Source organism: Vombatus ursinus, unplaced genomic scaffold (genome assembly GCF_900497805.2).
Source record: "Vombatus ursinus unplaced genomic scaffold, bare-nosed wombat genome assembly UNPS02014798.1, whole genome shotgun sequence".
Lineage (NCBI taxonomy): Eukaryota > Metazoa > Chordata > Mammalia > Diprotodontia > Vombatidae > Vombatus > Vombatus ursinus.
Window position 1 is genome coordinate 21,469,996 of NW_020954576.1, and position 18,033 is coordinate 21,488,028.

General features: G+C 41.2%; 1 protein-coding gene across 1 annotated transcript in view; it reads left to right on the top strand.

Moving 5' to 3' along the window:
• Window positions 1-18,033, top strand: part of LOC114049737 (kinesin-like protein KIF26B) — a 605,544-nt gene that overhangs the window by 289,909 nt on the left and 297,602 nt on the right. Inside the window, exon 4 of the mRNA XM_027871127.1 lies at window positions 5,229-5,395. Coding sequence (XP_027726928.1) covers window positions 5,229-5,395 — 167 coding nt within the window. The remainder of the gene's footprint in view (window positions 1-5,228; window positions 5,396-18,033) is intronic.

The following is an 18,033-nucleotide window of genomic DNA, read 5'->3' on the forward strand; positions in this document are numbered from 1 at the left end:
TGTGTGTGTGTGTGTGTGTGTGTGTGTGTGTGTGTGTGTGTGTGTGTTGTGAGAGAGAGAGAGAGAGAGAAGGGGAGGGAGCAATAGCTGTGTATCATGGAACACTGTTATCTTAAAAGAATCAAAATTGTTGATGACCCAAGGGTAATGGAAAGCTACATGGTTGGTGTATAAGCAGGCTGCAGGGTATCACCAATAGTGCCTTCCCCAGAGAAGTGGTGTAAAATTAATTTCCTTTTCCCTTGGCTCTGAATCAGAATCAGACAGCCCTGTCTTTTTTTTACATGCTCCCTTAAGAAGGCACCAGACACAAGAGCCTTTGAGATTCACCACCAGTACTGAAGTGGTCTGCTCTCTGAATAAGATGATGATCTGCCCAGAGCCATTTTTCTGAGTGTGAAACTTTCTTTCCAACTCCCCACTTGTTCTGGGAAATTCAAGGGGATTCCTATATGTTTGTTTTAGTCTCTCACTTCTGTAGTTGTAATTAAACTTTAGTTTTTCCCTTAATTTCCTTGAGGAAAGCCATGGTCTTATTTCAGGAACTAAACCTCCTCTTATATTACAAACAACCATGGGCTCTGGGCCTCTTCAGCTCCTTGCCCTGTGGTCTTCCTTTTCCCTAAGCCGTAGAATTATAGCATTTTTAGGGTCATAAGATCATAGGTTTAGAGTAGAAGAAGAACACCAGAAGTCATCAAAACCACTCTCTCAGCTTAAAAATTAAGAGGCTGAGGACCAGTGAGAGGGGTAAAATGATTTACCCAAAGACATATAGGTAGTAGTAAGTGACAGAATTTGAACCCATTTCCTTTAGCACCAAATCTACTTCTTTATGCCATATCCTCTACTCATTACTTCTTGATAGTGACATTCATCTGTTCATCCTACCCATCCTCCTGAGTTTCCATCAAAGCATTTCCTTATCCTTAAAATGCCCTCCCTTTCTACCACCCCTCAGACTGCCTCATTATTTCACTTCTGTCTGTTGAATAAGTACAGAAATTCCATCTCCTCCATGCATGTGAGGCTACTTCCTTGGCTGCTGCTTCTGTTGGAGAAGGGTCTCAGAACATGCCCTCAAAGGTGAGTCCCTGGACTAAGCTGAGATCAGCCCTGATTAGTAGCAGCTACTCCTGGGAACCTGGTCTACTCAGCACCAGCTTCTAGGTAGCTTCATTCCTATATGTAGATAGATAGAAAAGGGATACAAAGCAGCTGACCTATTACCTGGTGCTGGCTCAGGAAGAAATGCACAGATATACAACACAGGGGGGAAAAGCTGGTCCAGACTCTAAATATTATAGGACACAGAGGGGAAGGGAACAGATTTTTATAATGAGCACAAGAGGTGGCTTGTGTTAGTTCTTATAGCTGTATTTACCATTCAGCTTCTGAACAGGAAGGCTGACCTCCATGTGGCCCTGGTGTTAAGTTTTGGTGACCTCGTTGAAGTCCTGTGATGACTTCTGAGTTCTAAGCTCTTCCGTGACTCTAAGGCATGAAGGTCTAGAAGATCTGGGATGGCCAGGGTCCAAGAATTCCTAATACAAACATTGCCTTAGGACAGGTGAGGGGCACATAGAGAGTGAGTATTCTCAGGGCCAGGACATTTACTGACACTGAACATGTTTTCTCATCACATTCTCACCTAGTATGTTGACCTGTTAGCTCCCAGGCAGGACAGTATGGGTAGGGCAGCCCATAAAAGACACTTCAGGGTAACAGACATCACACTTTCACTGCACTTTTTCCAAAAGGAGGGCAAGCAGGAGAGCATGAAACATGACTAGAAGGGCTCCCCCATTGAGCATGCTATAGATGCTGGAGGTATTATCCCCATTTTACTGATGAAGAAACCAACATTCAGAACGGTGGATAGATAAAACTAAAAACTAAATAAACCTAAACTAACACATCAACTGAGCAGCAAGGTGGTACAGTGGATAGAGCATTGGCCTTGGAATCAGGAAGACTCCTCTTCCTGAGTTCAAATCTGGCCTCAGACACTTACTAGCTGTGTGACCCTGGGCAAGTCATTTCACCCTGGTTGCATCAGTTTCTTCCTCTGTCAAATGAGCTGGAGAAGGAAATGGCAAACCACTTCAGTATCTCTGCCAAGAAAACCCCAAATGGGGTCATGAAGAGTTGGACACAGCTGGAAAACGACTGAATGACTGTTAGAAAAGTTAAGTGACTTCCCTATCCTCCCTGAAGTAGGGCTTTGAACCCAGGTTTTCCTTGACTCCAAGTCTAGCATTCTATCCTATAGGCCATTATTTCTCTTGCAATGGTCTATGAAGTCCCTTCTAAGCCTGAATCCTCTGAAATGCATTACAGTGCTTTGTAAATCTTAAAATGCTATACTGCCAGCTATTATCATTACATTTTGTGTAGTGCTTTGTAGTATCTAAAGTACTTCCCCATATATGTGCCTGCTATTCAAACCTACTTAGCTCTAACTACTTTTCCAATGTTATTATATATTACTCTCTTTCACATACTTCGCAGCCCAACCAGACTAGCCTTCTTGCCATTCCTCACACATGACAATTCATTTCCTTCTCCAAGCTTTTCCACCGACTGTCCCCTGTACCTGGAAAGAACTCCTGCCTGACTTCTGCTGCTTACAGCTGTTAGTATCCTTCAGAGCTCAGCACATATAGCACCTTCTACCTGAGACTGTTCCTTATCCAGCTAGTTGTTGTTGCCCCCATTACCTTATATTCATTTTTTGTAGATATTTTTATATTAGTGTCAAGATATTAGGAGACACCCTGTTTTCTAGAGCTAAGACCCAGCAAGCAAGCTGTGCCCTGAGCTTGGCATAACAACAGTCCTTTGTGTTCACCCTCTGGATGATCTCGCCCTCTGGCAAAATCACGTAATTATTATATTTCTTTGACCAGCACCAGGTGTTCTCTGATCTCAGACAAGTATCCATGTTCCAGTTGTGAAGTTCTGCTGTGAACCAAACTTGTCACATTGTGCTGTTACCCCTCATTGTAAAGACTACAGCTCACTGTGTTGCCATTGGTATAAGTATTGAGGTCTCCCCACACTGCCTTGGGTCTCCCCACTAGGGGTGGGCCTTACCTCTGGAAGACAGGGTGTATCCTAATGTCTTGACAAGTCCAAGTTGTCTCCTTGGGTAGGATGTGAGCTCCATGAAGACAGGGACTGCTTCTTTGAATCTCGGACCTAGAACAATGCCTAGCACAAAGAAGATGATTAATAAATACTTACTGATTGATTAATGACATCCTTTGATTTCAAAACAACTCAATGATATAGGCAAGGTGAGTCTTATCAACCCCATTTCTCAGATGATAAAGTTACTAGATGTCAGAGTCAGATCTTACGTCTTTCTCATAGTATGGTGCTTAGCTGGATTCTTCATAAATACATTTTAATCATAAGGCCAAAGCCATGTTCCCCAACTAGTAACTGCCACCATCTGTCTGTCTCACCTTTACTTGCATGGAACATGCTTCTCTTCTGAAGCTAGGCAAAAGACCCCACTCCAAGGATAAAAGGGAAAGCCACAGAAATGTTGTGACACAGACTGTAGCCATCCATGGTACTCAGGGCTCTTAGAGCATAAGGAATGTCTTTCCAAGAGAACACACTTTGGTTATCCCACAGGGAGCTGACTCTGTATCCCTCCTTGCTCTCCTGTTTCTGTAACTTGGATTGGGTCTCTTTACAGTGGGCTGAATACGAGGGAATTGCAAAGTGATTGCTAGCAGGATTGCATTTCGGTGATGCCGAGTCTCTCAAAATAGAAGCATGAAGAGCAAGATTTCGGGGCAGCAAGGCCCAGAGTAATGACTACTCTGTTAATGATGAAAAGTACAAATGACGCTATGCGAGAAGATTAGCAAATGGGATTCCTTGGCTGGCCTTCTGGCCTGCTCAGTTAACAGGGCAAAATCTGTTTCTAATTTGCCCCTTATCCCATTTGTGTTGTCTGGGCAATTAGAAACACCAGCTGATTTTTCTCTTCAGCCCTTAAGGGGATTTTACAGGTCTAAGACTTTTTATTGGACTGAATTTCCCTTTTTCATTGGACAGATTTTCCTCTTTGTCTTGTGGGCTAAAGTTTCTAAAGTAAGGTCCTATGTAAATGGCCTTTTGTCTTAGACTCTGGCTGAGGCTTTATTGTACTTACACACCCGGATTGGTGCTTAGCACACAGTGAGCACTTAAATGCTTACTCACTGTGATTAGTACTTCCTAAAATGGATCTTTCCATAAGGTACCACATTTACACATGGAAATAGGGAGTTTGTTTGTTTTTTCTTTTTTAATCAAAGGAGGCACACAGAGAGAATCAAGGCAAATGTAGACAGGAGGTTATCTTATGCCTTCCACAGAGATTTCAGTTTCTAAATGTAGGATAGTGCAAAGAAAGAAGAAATAAGTTATCTTAATGTGTCATTTGGACAAAGAAGCTCATTTAAACTATTGAAACCCTGCAAGAAAATTCTGGGCAATTGAATTGGTTAAAAAAAAATCACTTCAGTTGCCAAGAGAACTAATATGGTACATTTCCCACTTGGCCCCAGCTAAAGGCAGAATTTTTCTCCCTTGGATTTTTGGGGGTATGTTATGAAAAGAAGCATGTGGATGGGAAGATTGACAATGTTCTTGGGGCTTTCCCTACTAACACCAGATTTGCTGATTTCCATTAGCAGCAACAAATATTTTGTCGAATTCTTCCTGTTCTTCATCCTCCAACTTACCTTCTTCCTTTATAAAATTGTGGGTGTTTTTTTTTCTCTTTGGGTCCCAGGCTTGCACTCTAGAGTGTTTGTGTCCATACCCTGTAAGAAATAAGCTTTGGTTAATGTCACCATGCCTCCGGTGTGTTGTGAAAGAGTGTAGGGAAAATGGTTTGTGCTTTCTCCTCCAAATGGAAGGAAGACCGCAGATGTAATTGAAACTTAGAATGTCAGGGGGTAATTTTATTCCATTACTTTTAATGAAAATGAGGTTGGCATCCCAGCGAAAGTGCTACCAAATAGCCCCCTAGAAGCTATGGGCACATTCACATAACTGAACACACATGGGGGGGGGAATGCGACTCTCTCTTCTCATTCCCCCCCACTCCCATTTTCTGGTTCCCACCGGCCCTGCCTCACTGCCCGCACCCAAAGAGGTGACAAGAGTGGAGGAAGGAAGGAGGTGCTCTGTCTAATGAGCCCCATCCCTCTTTCTGTTGTTAGATTTCCCAGCTGATGACTGAACCTGGACGAGAGGGACTGACAGAAGCTGCCCTGAACCGCTACAATGCAGACAAACCCTCCATGTACAGCTTTCCGGCCTCACAGAGCCCCTGCGCTGCCAGTGAAACTCCCCCGGGTACCTCGGCGGCAACATCTTTCTTTGCCAGGTAAGAGAGGTCTTAGGACTTTTTAATCTGTTGTGTGAAATCTGCTGGGTCATAATCGAAATGAATGAGTGAAAGCCCTGGAAGAGGTCTTAGTACCTTTCTTTGGATTCATTCTTTCAGAATGTCCTTCTAAAGATTATCTGGGCCACAGATACTCATTTTAAGGGCTTCTTAATGGTTCCTGCTTCCAGAGGGTTTCTTCGTGGTACAAAATAAATGGTTGCGAATATTTCCTCTGAAACACATATATGTCTACTCTAGTTGTATGTCCCTGGCTCATTCAGTTATCACATTCCACCTAGTTGATGTAGGTAAACATATGTAATATCCAATATAAATGGGGAATAGATGTGTGATTTCACTGAAATAGACAACTCTCAGTTAAAGAAGGGGCAGCTACGGGGCTCAGTGGATAGAGTGCCATGCCTAGGGTAAGGAAGACTCATTTCCATGAGTTCAAATCCAGCCTCGTATACTTACTAGTCATGTAACCTTAGGCAAGTCACTTAACCCTGTTAGCCTCAGTTTCCTTATCTGTAAAATGAACTGGAGAAAGAAATGGCAGCCTACTCCAGTATCTTTGCCAAGAAAACCCCAAATGGGGTCACAAAGAGTCAGACACAACTGAATTTACTGAACAACAGCAACAGCTAAGGAAATCACTTCTCACCATGTAGGGCAATGCCTTCTCTGCAACTTATGGTCTTAGAGAATTGTCCAGAGCACCGAGAGGTTAAGTGATTTATCTAGGGCCACACAGCTAGTGTAGGGCAGCTAGTGATGCAGTGGATGGAGTGCTAGGTCTGGGAATCAGGGAGACCCGAGTTCAAATGTGGCCACAGACATTTCCTGGCCATGTGACCCTGGACAAGTCACTTAACCTCTGCCTATCTCAGTTTCCTCTTCTGTATAGTGGGAATAATAATAGTACCTACCATCCAGGAGTGTTGTAGGGATCAAGTAGGATAGTAATTGTAAAGCCCTTAGCTCTCAATAAATGTTAGCTATTGTCATTGTTATTATTTAAGAGGCTAAACTGGAACCTAGGTTTTTCTTGCTTTAAGGCCAGCTGTCTCTATTATATCATACTGCTCCTTAGATAAAGTTGTTTTCATGCTCGGTGTTAGCAGCAGTGATATCTTTGGAGCTGAAGGGACCTTAGAGATTCCCTGGTCTAGGCCTCTCGTGTTGCAGATGAAGAAACTGAAGGCCCAGAGCTATGACGCACCCATGTCAAATAACTAGTCAGAGGCAAAACGGGGATTCCGGCTTAGGTCACCTAGCTCCTTAGTTCATCATTTCCCCTGTACTTTTTAAGCCACTTGCCTCATTGACTTCCAGTTTGAGGCTGTGCTTTGTTCTTACACTTTTTTCTAAATCGTATTTGGAAAAATTTAACAAGTTTCTGGCTTGTCCCTAGCAAATGTTACATAGCATTTCTTGTTCTTCTTGAATATGGTGGCCATTGGAAGAGGAGGGGGTGGTATTTAGCAGATGTGGGAGGCCAATAAGAGGGAAGCAGGGGGTGGCAAGAACATTGGCTTGAGGGGCTTGTGGACTCTGTGGAAGGAATTGTTTATGTTTTGTGCTATTATGCTATTGCCCCTTGTACACTTAGGTCAACTCCAAGGTGGGAAGGGTGGGGTAAGGATGTATATATATGCAGCAGCCTTGGGTGTTAATGAGCTATGGGGTTGAAACTTTGTGAACAAAGATACCTGAACATTCCTTAGGCTCCCTGAGCAGAGGAGCCAAGCTTCATGAGAAACAAAGACAGGGGGTCTCAAGTCTCAGTATGGTATCCAATGGATAGAAAAGTTTATGGGGGAATGCCACACAGACAATAGTGGCTGATAGAAGGAATAATAATGATGATGATACATAATAATACACACATGCTATTGAGTGATTTTCAGTCATGTCTGACTCTGTGGCCCCATTTGGGGTTTCCTTGGCAGAGATACTGGAGTGGTTTGCCATTTCCTTCTCCAGCTTATTTTACAGATGAGGAAACTGAGGCAAACAGAGTTAAGTGACTTTCCCAGGGATACACAACTACTAAGTGTTTGAGGCCAAATTTGAACTTAGGAAGATGAGTCTTTCTGACTCTTGGACCAGCACTCTATCCACTCCACCACCTATACACACACATACATATACCTACACAGTACATTATATGTACAATTACTATAGTAACTATTATTATTGTTGTTGTTGCTGCTGTTGGTATTTCCTCACCCAGAGTTTACACCAATGAGATCATAGGTCTGGACCACTTTAGTGCTTACCTGTTAAGAGTTTTCCTTCCCCCCCCCCCCCCCCCCCAGCTAGGTAGCTCAGTGGATAGAGCACTGCACCTGGAGTCAGGCAGAACTGAGTTCAAATTTGGCCTTAGATACTTATTAGCTCTGTGACACTTTATCTCTATCTCTATGACTATCTTTATCTCTTAGTTTCCTCATCTGTAAAATGGGGATAATAACAGTATCTCCTCCCAAGGTTGTTGTGAGGAGAAAATGAGAAATTTGTGAAGTGCTTTATAAGCCTTAATTCTATATAAATGTCATTGTTTTAAATATTTTATACAATTTTGTATAAAATATTATAATTTATAATTATTATTCTTATATATGTATATAGGTATAGGTATGTAGGTATGTGTATGAGTATTATTATTATTATTAATTATTATTTCCTCACCCAGAGTTCATGTTAATGAGATCATAGGTCTGGACTATATTAATTCTCTAATGGTTACAAAACATTATGTGTGTGTGTGTATATCTGGTCTCGGACCTTACTATGTGACCTTGGACAAGTCACTTAACCTTTGCCTGCTTCAGCTCCCTCAACTGTGAAGTGGGGATAATATAGGACTTACCTCCCAAGGGTTGTTGTGAGGATCAAACAAGATATTTGTAAAGTACTTAGCACAGTACCTGGCATATGGTAGGTGTTTAATAAATGCTTATTCCATTCCCCTCCCCACATGGTGGTGAGTATGCAGGATGAACAACAACATATGTGAATATATTTACATGCATATGTGTATATAAACATGTCTCTTCTGGTCCTCTCCTCAGCCCCGTGAGGTAAGTGCCATTGTTGTTGTCTTCAGTTCACCAGAATTACGTGACTTTTGGGTGATCACCCAGCTACTGGGTATGGGAGGTGGAATTCAAAGGCAGCTCCGCTTCCTGTTGCAGTCTTGTCTCTGTCCACTCCCAGAAGCTGCCACCGAGCAGCCGACAAATCCTAGAGTAGGGTTAAACAATAGATTACTAAACTCCTGGGCAAACGAGTAATTACAAAGGAACAGGTTAGAGAATTGCTGAATAGAAAACAAAGGGCTTGATTGAGGAGAGACTTTACATTAATCTGGGAAGTTTTACAAGCAAGCAAATAAAAGAACCGAGAAGTGACTGGTTGCCGAGGATCTTACCCTAAGTCTTCTTTCTTTTGTCGAGACCAACAGGCTAGGGTGAAAACAGTGACACTTGACCTGGAGGATTTGCTGAAGGCTGGGGAGGAAACAGTGGGGAAGGTGCCCAGCTATCAAGGAGAGGTCGGAACCTGGGAATGCTAAGATGCTTTCAGTGCCGGACAGAGCACTTAAGCTGATGGGAAACCAACCCGCTGAGTTCTCAATTGTCAGGGCTTGTTAGATGAGCTTTCAAATAGCTAGGGAGGCTCTCTAGGGCTGCATAAATCCTGATGGACTCTTTATTATTTGGTGAGTTCTGACAGTGTGCTTGGTTCTTCATGGAGTGAGGTTTTAATAGCATATGGCATGTGCTCAAAAGGCTTACAATCAACCATGGGGAAGAGCACCATTTGAAAAGGGTTATTCTTGGTATTTATTCAGAGCCTTTAATCCTCCAAGCTTCAAGTACCCTTGGATCATTAAAACTTGGGCATCACACTTCTCTGGGGAGGGAATAAATGTGAAAAAAAACATTTCTTCTTGCCAGGTGTGAAACAATGCACAGAAATGAAATGACTTGACCAAGGTTATGCAGAAAGTCCACCTCAGAGCCAGGGATGTATCTCATTTCCTGGAATCCATTCATTAAATCCAACAGCTGCATTTATCCTGTCAGCCACCTGAGTTCCATCTGGAAGAGACATTATCTTTAGCTGTTCTGTATTGATAGTGGCTAGGAATTGGTAATGGTAAAACCTATATCAGGGTAGGGGGTCAAAGTCAGAGAAAGTACAGAGGCTAAGTTCTTCTAGAAAACAGCAAGATGTTGTCCGGGACATCTAGGTGGAACAATGAATATAGTGCTGGACCTGGAGTCAGGAAGACTTATCTTCCTGAGTTCAAATCTGGCCTCAGATACTAGCTGTGTGACGCTGGGCAAATCACTTAACCCTGTTTGCCTCAGTTTCCTCATCTGTAAAATGAGCTGGAGAAGGAAATGGCTAACCACTGCCAGGAAAACCCCAAATGGGGTCGCCAAGAGTCAGACACGACTGAAACAACTAAAAGATGTCATCTGCAAATATTGAATTTTTGAGCATTTTAAGGAATCTTTAAGGATCAAGCCAATTCTCCTCTCTTGTCAGTTTTTCCTACCTGATCCCAATGAGGAGAAAACTTTATGTATGACACTAGAATGTGTTTCATAACACACTTGTTATCTGGTCTGTTTTGATGGACAGATAAACTGTGCATCATTATAGAAGCTGAGAACATCATTAAATACCCCAGAGCTATACTGGCATATTTGACACTACCTGTGAGACTCTGGAAAAGACATTGAACGTTTCTGGATCTCAGCTTTTTCATCTGTGCAATGAGAGGGAGAGACTGGACAACCTCAAGGTCTAAATCTGTGATCCAGTGCTTTGACTCAGAACATAGTTAAATTCAGAACCCAGGAAGACATTTAATAACAAGATTCTGACTTTTAGTACTACCTTCTGAGTGAGAATCACCGTCAGTAGAAGACCAGGAATATTTATCTGGTACAGTGCTTCTGCGTGATAAACATTCAGTAAATATATTAAAACAAGAAGAAGAACAGATGGGAGAACACTGGATTTTAAATTGGAGGATTTGGGTCCTGATTCTGGCTTTGATTCTTACTGTGTTTGTGGCCTTGGCCAATTCAGTCAGACTCTTTAGACCTCAGTTTTCTCAACTGTAAAATGACAAGATTGGTCTGTCCATTTGGGTGGCATAGTGGATAGAGTGCTGGCCTGGGAGTCAAGGAGACCTGAATTGGATTTTTGCCTCAGACACAAATCTGGGCAAGTCTTTTAACCTCTCCAAGTCTCAGTTTCCCCATTTTAAAAAATGGAGATGATAATAACTTTTACTTCATGGGGTTGTTGTAAGGATAAAATCAACTGTAAAACATTTGGCAAATCTCATAATGCTACCTAAATGTTAGGTATCATCATCATCATCATCATCTTGGAATAATGAATAAATGGGAGCACAGAGGGTAAGAGGGAGAGAAACCAGTATTGCAAAAAGCAGATAGTCTATCAGGGGTGCAGTAAGGATAGCCTAGCCATTGACCATATGCCACAGAATGAAAGATGTAGTCTCATTTTCCATATTTTCCTTAACCTTTTTATTCTTTTACCCTGAAAAAATACTGAGCAAATCTTTCTCCAGCTCATTTTCTAAGTCTGTAAAATGGGAATCCTAATTCTGAACTGTTAGTGAGGAATGAATGATTTCACAATACGTCCTATACCTCTTTGAGCCTCCTGTGACAAATTTTGAAAATGATGTTTTCCACCATGTTCCACAGTGATGGTATGGTGTTTTGCCAACACTGTTTTGAGCTCCTTTGCTATGGAACTGAAGGTACCTTATGTCAAATGAGCAAGCACAAACCAAAAAAGACAACAGAAAATAAAAAGGAATGTATTGGCAATGTTTGATTAATTCCTAAATTCTTTTGGACTCACAGGTTGACTAAGAGACCCATACATAGCTGGCTGTGGAATCATGATATTCCACAATGGGGAAATTCCCTTGAGATGATTCCAATAAACAGTTATAAAAATCAGGAGGGTGATTCTTTACATTGGTTCAAAGTTCTTCTTGGACATAGTTTTCCGTGTAAAATACTTCATTCTGCAGATGCAGGGAATTCAGTCCATTTCAACAATTTATTAAGCAATGGTTGCTGTCCTCTAGGAACTTACATTCTACTGGATGGGGGGAGGGAGAATAGGAACTGCTTTTAAGTACAAGAGTTTTTAAATACATTTAGTACATTTAAGTACATAGAGCATTTAAGTGTAAGATTCACTGAAGATCAAGTCAGTGAGATTCCTGGAAAATTTAACTTGAATTCCTGCAGGATTTGTGATTTTGACACCAAGGGCAGTGCCGCTGTAACTTAGAAGATGATCTACTCTATGTAAATTATCATGGCCTAAAATCTCTTCTACCCTGTTGCCAACATGGTAATAAGCCTTTCTAAACTCGGTGAACTCTGGGTTTTAAGTGGAGTGATGGGAGAGGGGCAGGGTTTAGAACCACATTCTCAGGTTGGATTGCTTGGAATCCTTGGAAACAAAATGCACCTTCTGATAGCATTCTATCTTACTGATTGTGCCTTTTGTGTTATTTATTCATAGTGAAAATGAGCCACTGGATCATGTTAACCTGCCAACTTGGGCTCAAAACAAGGGTTTCAAAATTAGCTAAAACAACCAATTTGTCCACAAGCCTGTAATGTACCTAATGCTGTCTCATCATCAGGTTAACTCTCTGTTGGGTGTGGAGACATTGGTTATTGGGACAAAAGCAGCTTGAAACTTGATGTAGTCAGAGCCCTGTGTTCACACAAACACACTCTTGTTGGGCCCATGCCTATTTCTGTATAATCTAGTAGAGAAACGGGACCTGCTGTTTCCCTTTGAAGCACTGATGCCCTTGGATTCTGATAGGTGCACGTCGTGTGTCATTGCCATATGCTATGTGTATCGACAGAATTGTGAGTAATAGCAAGGCTACTATATTATGTAAGCCAGAAGACATTGAGAGTGGGATCTTATTTTTAGCAGCTTCTCCCTCTCTTTAGTACATTTTCTGTGTTCTGCTCTAGATCTGAGCTCACGAAAGAGTACCTTAAGGGTGCATGCCATTAGAAAGAAACTCATCCACTGTTGGAAGGGAAACAAGCTAATTGAATTGACCCAGTATGTACCAAATCCCCATGTGCTGGGCATTTCACAATGGAGAGGAGTCCTGACAGCCAAGACTGAATCAGTATGAGAGAAACTGAGGTTCTAGGGTCTGGTCTAACTAGTGATTCCCTGCTGGTTGATTGTCTTCATTTAGTGTTTCTTTAAAGGTCAAGTTCAGCTCCCACTTTACAAATGAGGAATCTGAAGCCCAAGGGGGACTCAAACAGTTGTTTTGCCCCCAAAATGTTTGTCTGATTTTTGGCCATTATTTTTCTCTTCTGTCTTCATAAGTGATTAGTAGTAGGTCCCTTGTAAAATATTTTAAGAGCTTCAATTATTATATCTCTCTACACTTGTACTTAGCCGTGTGGACCTAACTGTACTTAATTCTTAGTCTCCACAGCCCCTTAACCCCCCTTTCATTCCTCAGAAATCTGTATTGTCTGTTGTTTGCCTTTGGACTTTATTCAGTTTTTCCAACCTTTAAGATTTTTTAAAGTTTTTAAAAATTTTTAGTGCCCAAGACTCAGTCTAAAATCCCTGATGTGTCCCTTGCTGGGACAGAATAGTAATTGATTCAAAATATATAAGCTAAACATATTGCCACTTAGTGTTACCTTTTGGCTTGTGTGTTGTTAAGTTTTTTTTGTGTGTGGTTTCTTTTCTTTCTTTTTTTTTTTTTTTTGCTTTTGGTGTGTCAAAAATTCTACTTTCTTCTAAGAATACAAATTTGCATGTCACTGAGATTAAATTTTCAAGTAAATTTTTATAGGATAGTTTGTTGATTTTTGGTAAATATTTCCTTTGTGAAAGTGCTTATTTGTCAGTTTTTAAAGAATATGCACACAGCCCAAGATCCTTTGCTGTTACTAGGCTGCAACATTTTCATATTGCTTCCTGTCTTCACTTCCTTTATTTATACTACATTCTCTCAATATTGGCCCAACTTTTTACAGCTCAAACTATGATTTCATTGGTATTGTAATTGGTATGTTTTGTGGTGAGGAAGCTCCATCTACCAACGGTGCTCTTCACCACTGGTGCAAGAGCAGGTGCTCTTCAGCTTGCCCATGACTTGCCCATGGCCCCACTATTCACTAGTATAGCGGATATATTGCTGGGCTTGGAGTCAGGAACACTTGGGTTTAAATTCCACCTTTGACACTTACCTGTTGTGTGACTCCGGACAATGCATATAACTTTTTTCAGCTTTAGTTCCCCCATGGGCGAAATAGGGATAATAATAGTAGCAACCTCACAGGGAGTTTGTGATGATCAAATAATATAAAGTACTTTGTAAACCTTAAAATGCTATTTGAATGTTAGCTATTGTTATATTGTGCCAAAGGTAGACTTTGAACTCACATCTTTCTCACTGCAAGCCAGCTCTCTCTCTCCTTGGTCTTAGTACTTTATTAAATTCTGTTTTAGAACTTTACAAAGCTCCAAGGTAGCATGTGGATAGATGGATAGAATGCTGGACCTGGAATCAGAAAGACTGAAGTTCAAATATTACTTTAGATGCTTAATAGCTATGTGACCCTGGGCAAATCACTTAATATCTGCCTCTGTTTTCTCATCTGTCAAATGGGAATAATAATAGCACCTACCTCCCAGGGTTGTTGGGAGGAGAAAATGAAGCAGTATTCATAAAGTGCTTTGCAAACCTTGAAGCTCTCTATTATTATGTAATCTCATTTCACTTTATCTGGGAGCAGCATTATGTTCCTCTGAGAAGCCAAAAGCCCCCCCCCCCCCTTTTAAATAAATTGTCTTTTGTACGCTATTTCATAAATGTGCAAGCCCTGGGCTTGGGTTCCCTTGATAAAGAAAGAGAGGTATAAAGGTGAAGTTTTAGAATCTCAGTTCATTTAGGGGCACTCCTCAATTCACTTCATAGGGTATCGATTTGCTCAGCTTGGTCTTTTTCTCTTTCCTGACAAGATCTGCCTTGCTTGCCTTTGCTGATTCTTTTTACCCATGTCCAAAAGGATTCTATTTTTAGGGGCTGGCCTTATTCTTTTCTCTCCCTGCATGCTTTCCGTGGCTTCTTCCACCTTTTCTTTCTAAGCCCCCAATAGAAAATTTACATAACAGCTTTCTCCAAGGAACCTGAGCAGGGCAATTATCTAATTGATTTTCCCTTTGTCCTTTTGAAGCAGGAGGGAGTTGGGGAATCAACCCACTGACCCAGTGGGTTGGAGCAAAGTGGGGCTAAGAACACAAAAGCTCTTCAATCTCAAGATCTAATTGTAAAGCTTATTGTTTTTTCTGTGAACCACCTTATGGGGCCCCCACTTGGCAGGGCTTAGCTGTGTTTACATTTTTACAGGCAAAATCCTCTGACAGTGAATATAGTCACAGAAGAGTTCTGTTCTGAAAAAGTCATTTCCACGACTGAGATGACAGCTAGCCCCAGTAAACAGTGTTCAATCTAGATACAACCAATTCTCTTTATTAATAATCCTGTAAAACAAAATTTCTCTCTTCCATGGTCCAGTAATAGTCCCTTTCCATAAATCCTAAGGAAGTCCTCTATTATGGGACTATTCCTTTCAGTTCTCGAAGGGAATAGGAGGGTTGAGCAGTTAACTCTCAATAACTTACCTGCCTCCCTGTTAATCATCCAGTTCCACAAACATTTATAAAGCACCTACTATGTGAAAGTCTGGAGAGACAGCATCTACTGTATTTCTTAAAGTCTGGGTCATGACCCCATATGGGGTTGTGAAAAATTTGGCAACAGTGAAAGGTTTCTGAATGTGCAGTGACAAAAAATTAATTAAAAATCAAACATGTAATGAATCCGAGGTGTTTCTGGTAGCGCTTGCCTGTGTGTGTTGCATAGGGCAAGTTCATTGCAGCCTTGGTTCTGAACACAAAACATGTGCACTTTGCATTGTGCATGCCCTCAGGCCATGAAATGCCAAAAGTGGAAAAAGGGTCCCAAGTGGAAAAAGTTTAAGAAGCCCTGGTATACAGCACCAGCCTTAAATGATAATAATAATAATAATAATGATAGCAATTAACATTTATATAGTTCCTTACTATGTGTCCGGCACAGTGCTAAATGATAATGAGATAATAAGAGAAAGGTACTTATTATCTCCTTTGATCCTTACAACAACCCTGAGAGGTGGGTGCTATTATTTATCCCTATTTTACAGAAGAGGAAACTGAGGCAAATAGGAGTTAAATGACTTGCCAAGGGTCATGTAGCTAGGATGTGTCTGAGGTCAAATTTGAACTCAGGTCTTCCCGACTCTGTATCCTGACACTGTATCTCCTATACCACCTAGTTACTCCGAACAACTGAAAGCCAGGAAGAACTTGGTTTGAGTCCCAACTTTGACACATCCTGAATATGTGACTCAAGACAAATCATTTAATCTCAGGATACCTCATGTCCCTGTGTGAAAAACTGGTGAAGTCCATCTACACTGATGAACATGATAGGCCCCATTAAAGATATATAATATATGTTATATATTACATGTAATATTATATATTTTTCATATCTATCTCTATCTGGATATATGAAAAGCACTCTGCTTGGCCCTGGGGATACAAAACAACAAAAAAAAATCCCTGCCCTCAAAGAGCTTAATCTATGTACAATCACAGGAATAAAGCTGGTGGGATATTAAATATCATATAATTTCAGAAAATTTTATGGTATTTAATTATATTAGATTATATACAATACTGGATTATGTGTAATATCATTAAATACCATATAATTTGAGAAAGGAGAAAACACTAACAACTTGGGGGATAAGAAAAGGGTTTTTAGGTTGGAGGCAGCGCCTGAGATGAACTTTGAAGGAAGCTAAAGACTGTAAGAGTTGGAGGTGAGGAGGGAGTGTATTCCAGGCATGGAGGAAGACAAGCCCATGCAGTGGGATGGAAACAGGCAGTAGAATGATGAGCATATTGGCTGGTCGGCATCTCCATTGCCATAAAAACTTCCAAGGCTTCCTAGCCAAAGATGAAAATGAAATTGTGTTTCTGTGGATCACTGATCTCCTTACTGGTTAGTACTTCTTACTTACCCATTCGTCCATGCCTTTTTGTCCTGTATAATCCTAGTCCAGGTCTTTCTAGAAATCCTTTCAATGTGATATATCCAAGGTCTTGGTGGCTTTCCTTTCTGTTGTTTGCCCTAATTAGACTGTAAGCTCCTCAAGATATGGGATCAATTTTTATTTTTGTATCCCTCAATGCTTGGCAGATAGTGAGCACTTAATAAATGTCCACCTTTCCTCCCTCCCTCCCTCCCTTTCTTCCTTCCTTCCTTCCTTCCTTCCTCCTTTCTCTCCCCTCCTTTCTTCCCTCCATTGTTCCTTTAATTCCTCCCTTAGTGTATAAGATCACTAGGAGAATATTGATGTTAAAAAAAAATTCCATAGGATTTTTGTTGCAGCAAACAATTTGGATTCATTGAAAGTGCTTCCCTTATAATGCATTATTTTGTATTATGTTTTATTTTGTCATTGTGGTTATGTTTTGTGATTGTGGTTTGTCCTTTGTTCTCGAAGAGGACCATGACATCAGGAAGATGATGCCATGACTTGCAAATGAATTGAATTTAAGCGAGGCAGGGCTGTGCAAAGTCACCAGCCTCACTTTCTCCTCCAGAGCCATCTGGGTCCAGTCACCAGATACGATCAAGACAACTGGAGATGGCCCCAGATGCAATGGGAGACCTTGGCCTTTTTAACCTAAGATCTTTCTGAGTTCCCACTTTGACTGAGTCAGTGCCCATTCAGTGATTAGGACTGATTAAGAAGTGAGCCAAGGGATGGCTCCTCCTCTCCTCCCAGTTTGATATTCTCATATCCCTATAATGGACCATAAACTCCATGCTAAGCATTGTATCTTACAGTTTCAGATTTAGAACTGGAAGGGACCTATTCCCTCATTTTACAGCTGATGCCAGAGAAGTTAAGTGACATACCTAACATCACAAGAGCAGTAAATGGCAGAACCCAAATTGAACCCAAGCCCCTGGCCATCTTCCACTGAATCAGGTGGCCTTTCTAGTAGATGCTCAATAAATGTTGGCTGAATTAGAAGATGATTGCCATATTGCCTACTTCCTTGCTTCTCTTGCCCTTACCAGTTCTTTCATATATACTTATCCGTTGCCTGGGACAAGGTATTTCTGTCATTTCTCCAGATTCCACCCCACCTTTTTTTAAAGTCCAGTCCCTCCCATTATGCTTCTTCTCATAGAGCATAAACATAGAGTAAGAATGTTCCTTAGAGGTCGATTAGTCCAACCCTTTAATTTTACAGATGAAACAAGTGAGGTACAGCCAGCATGGCTAAATGATCTGTCCAGCATCATCCAGGTAGTTAAGCGTCCGTTCTGGGATTTATCCCCTGACTTCAAGTTCCATATTTTTTTCTACTGTAGCACCCTATCTCCTTCCCATTCTTCTTCAGACTGAGTAGCCATCATTAAATTCTTAGGTTGG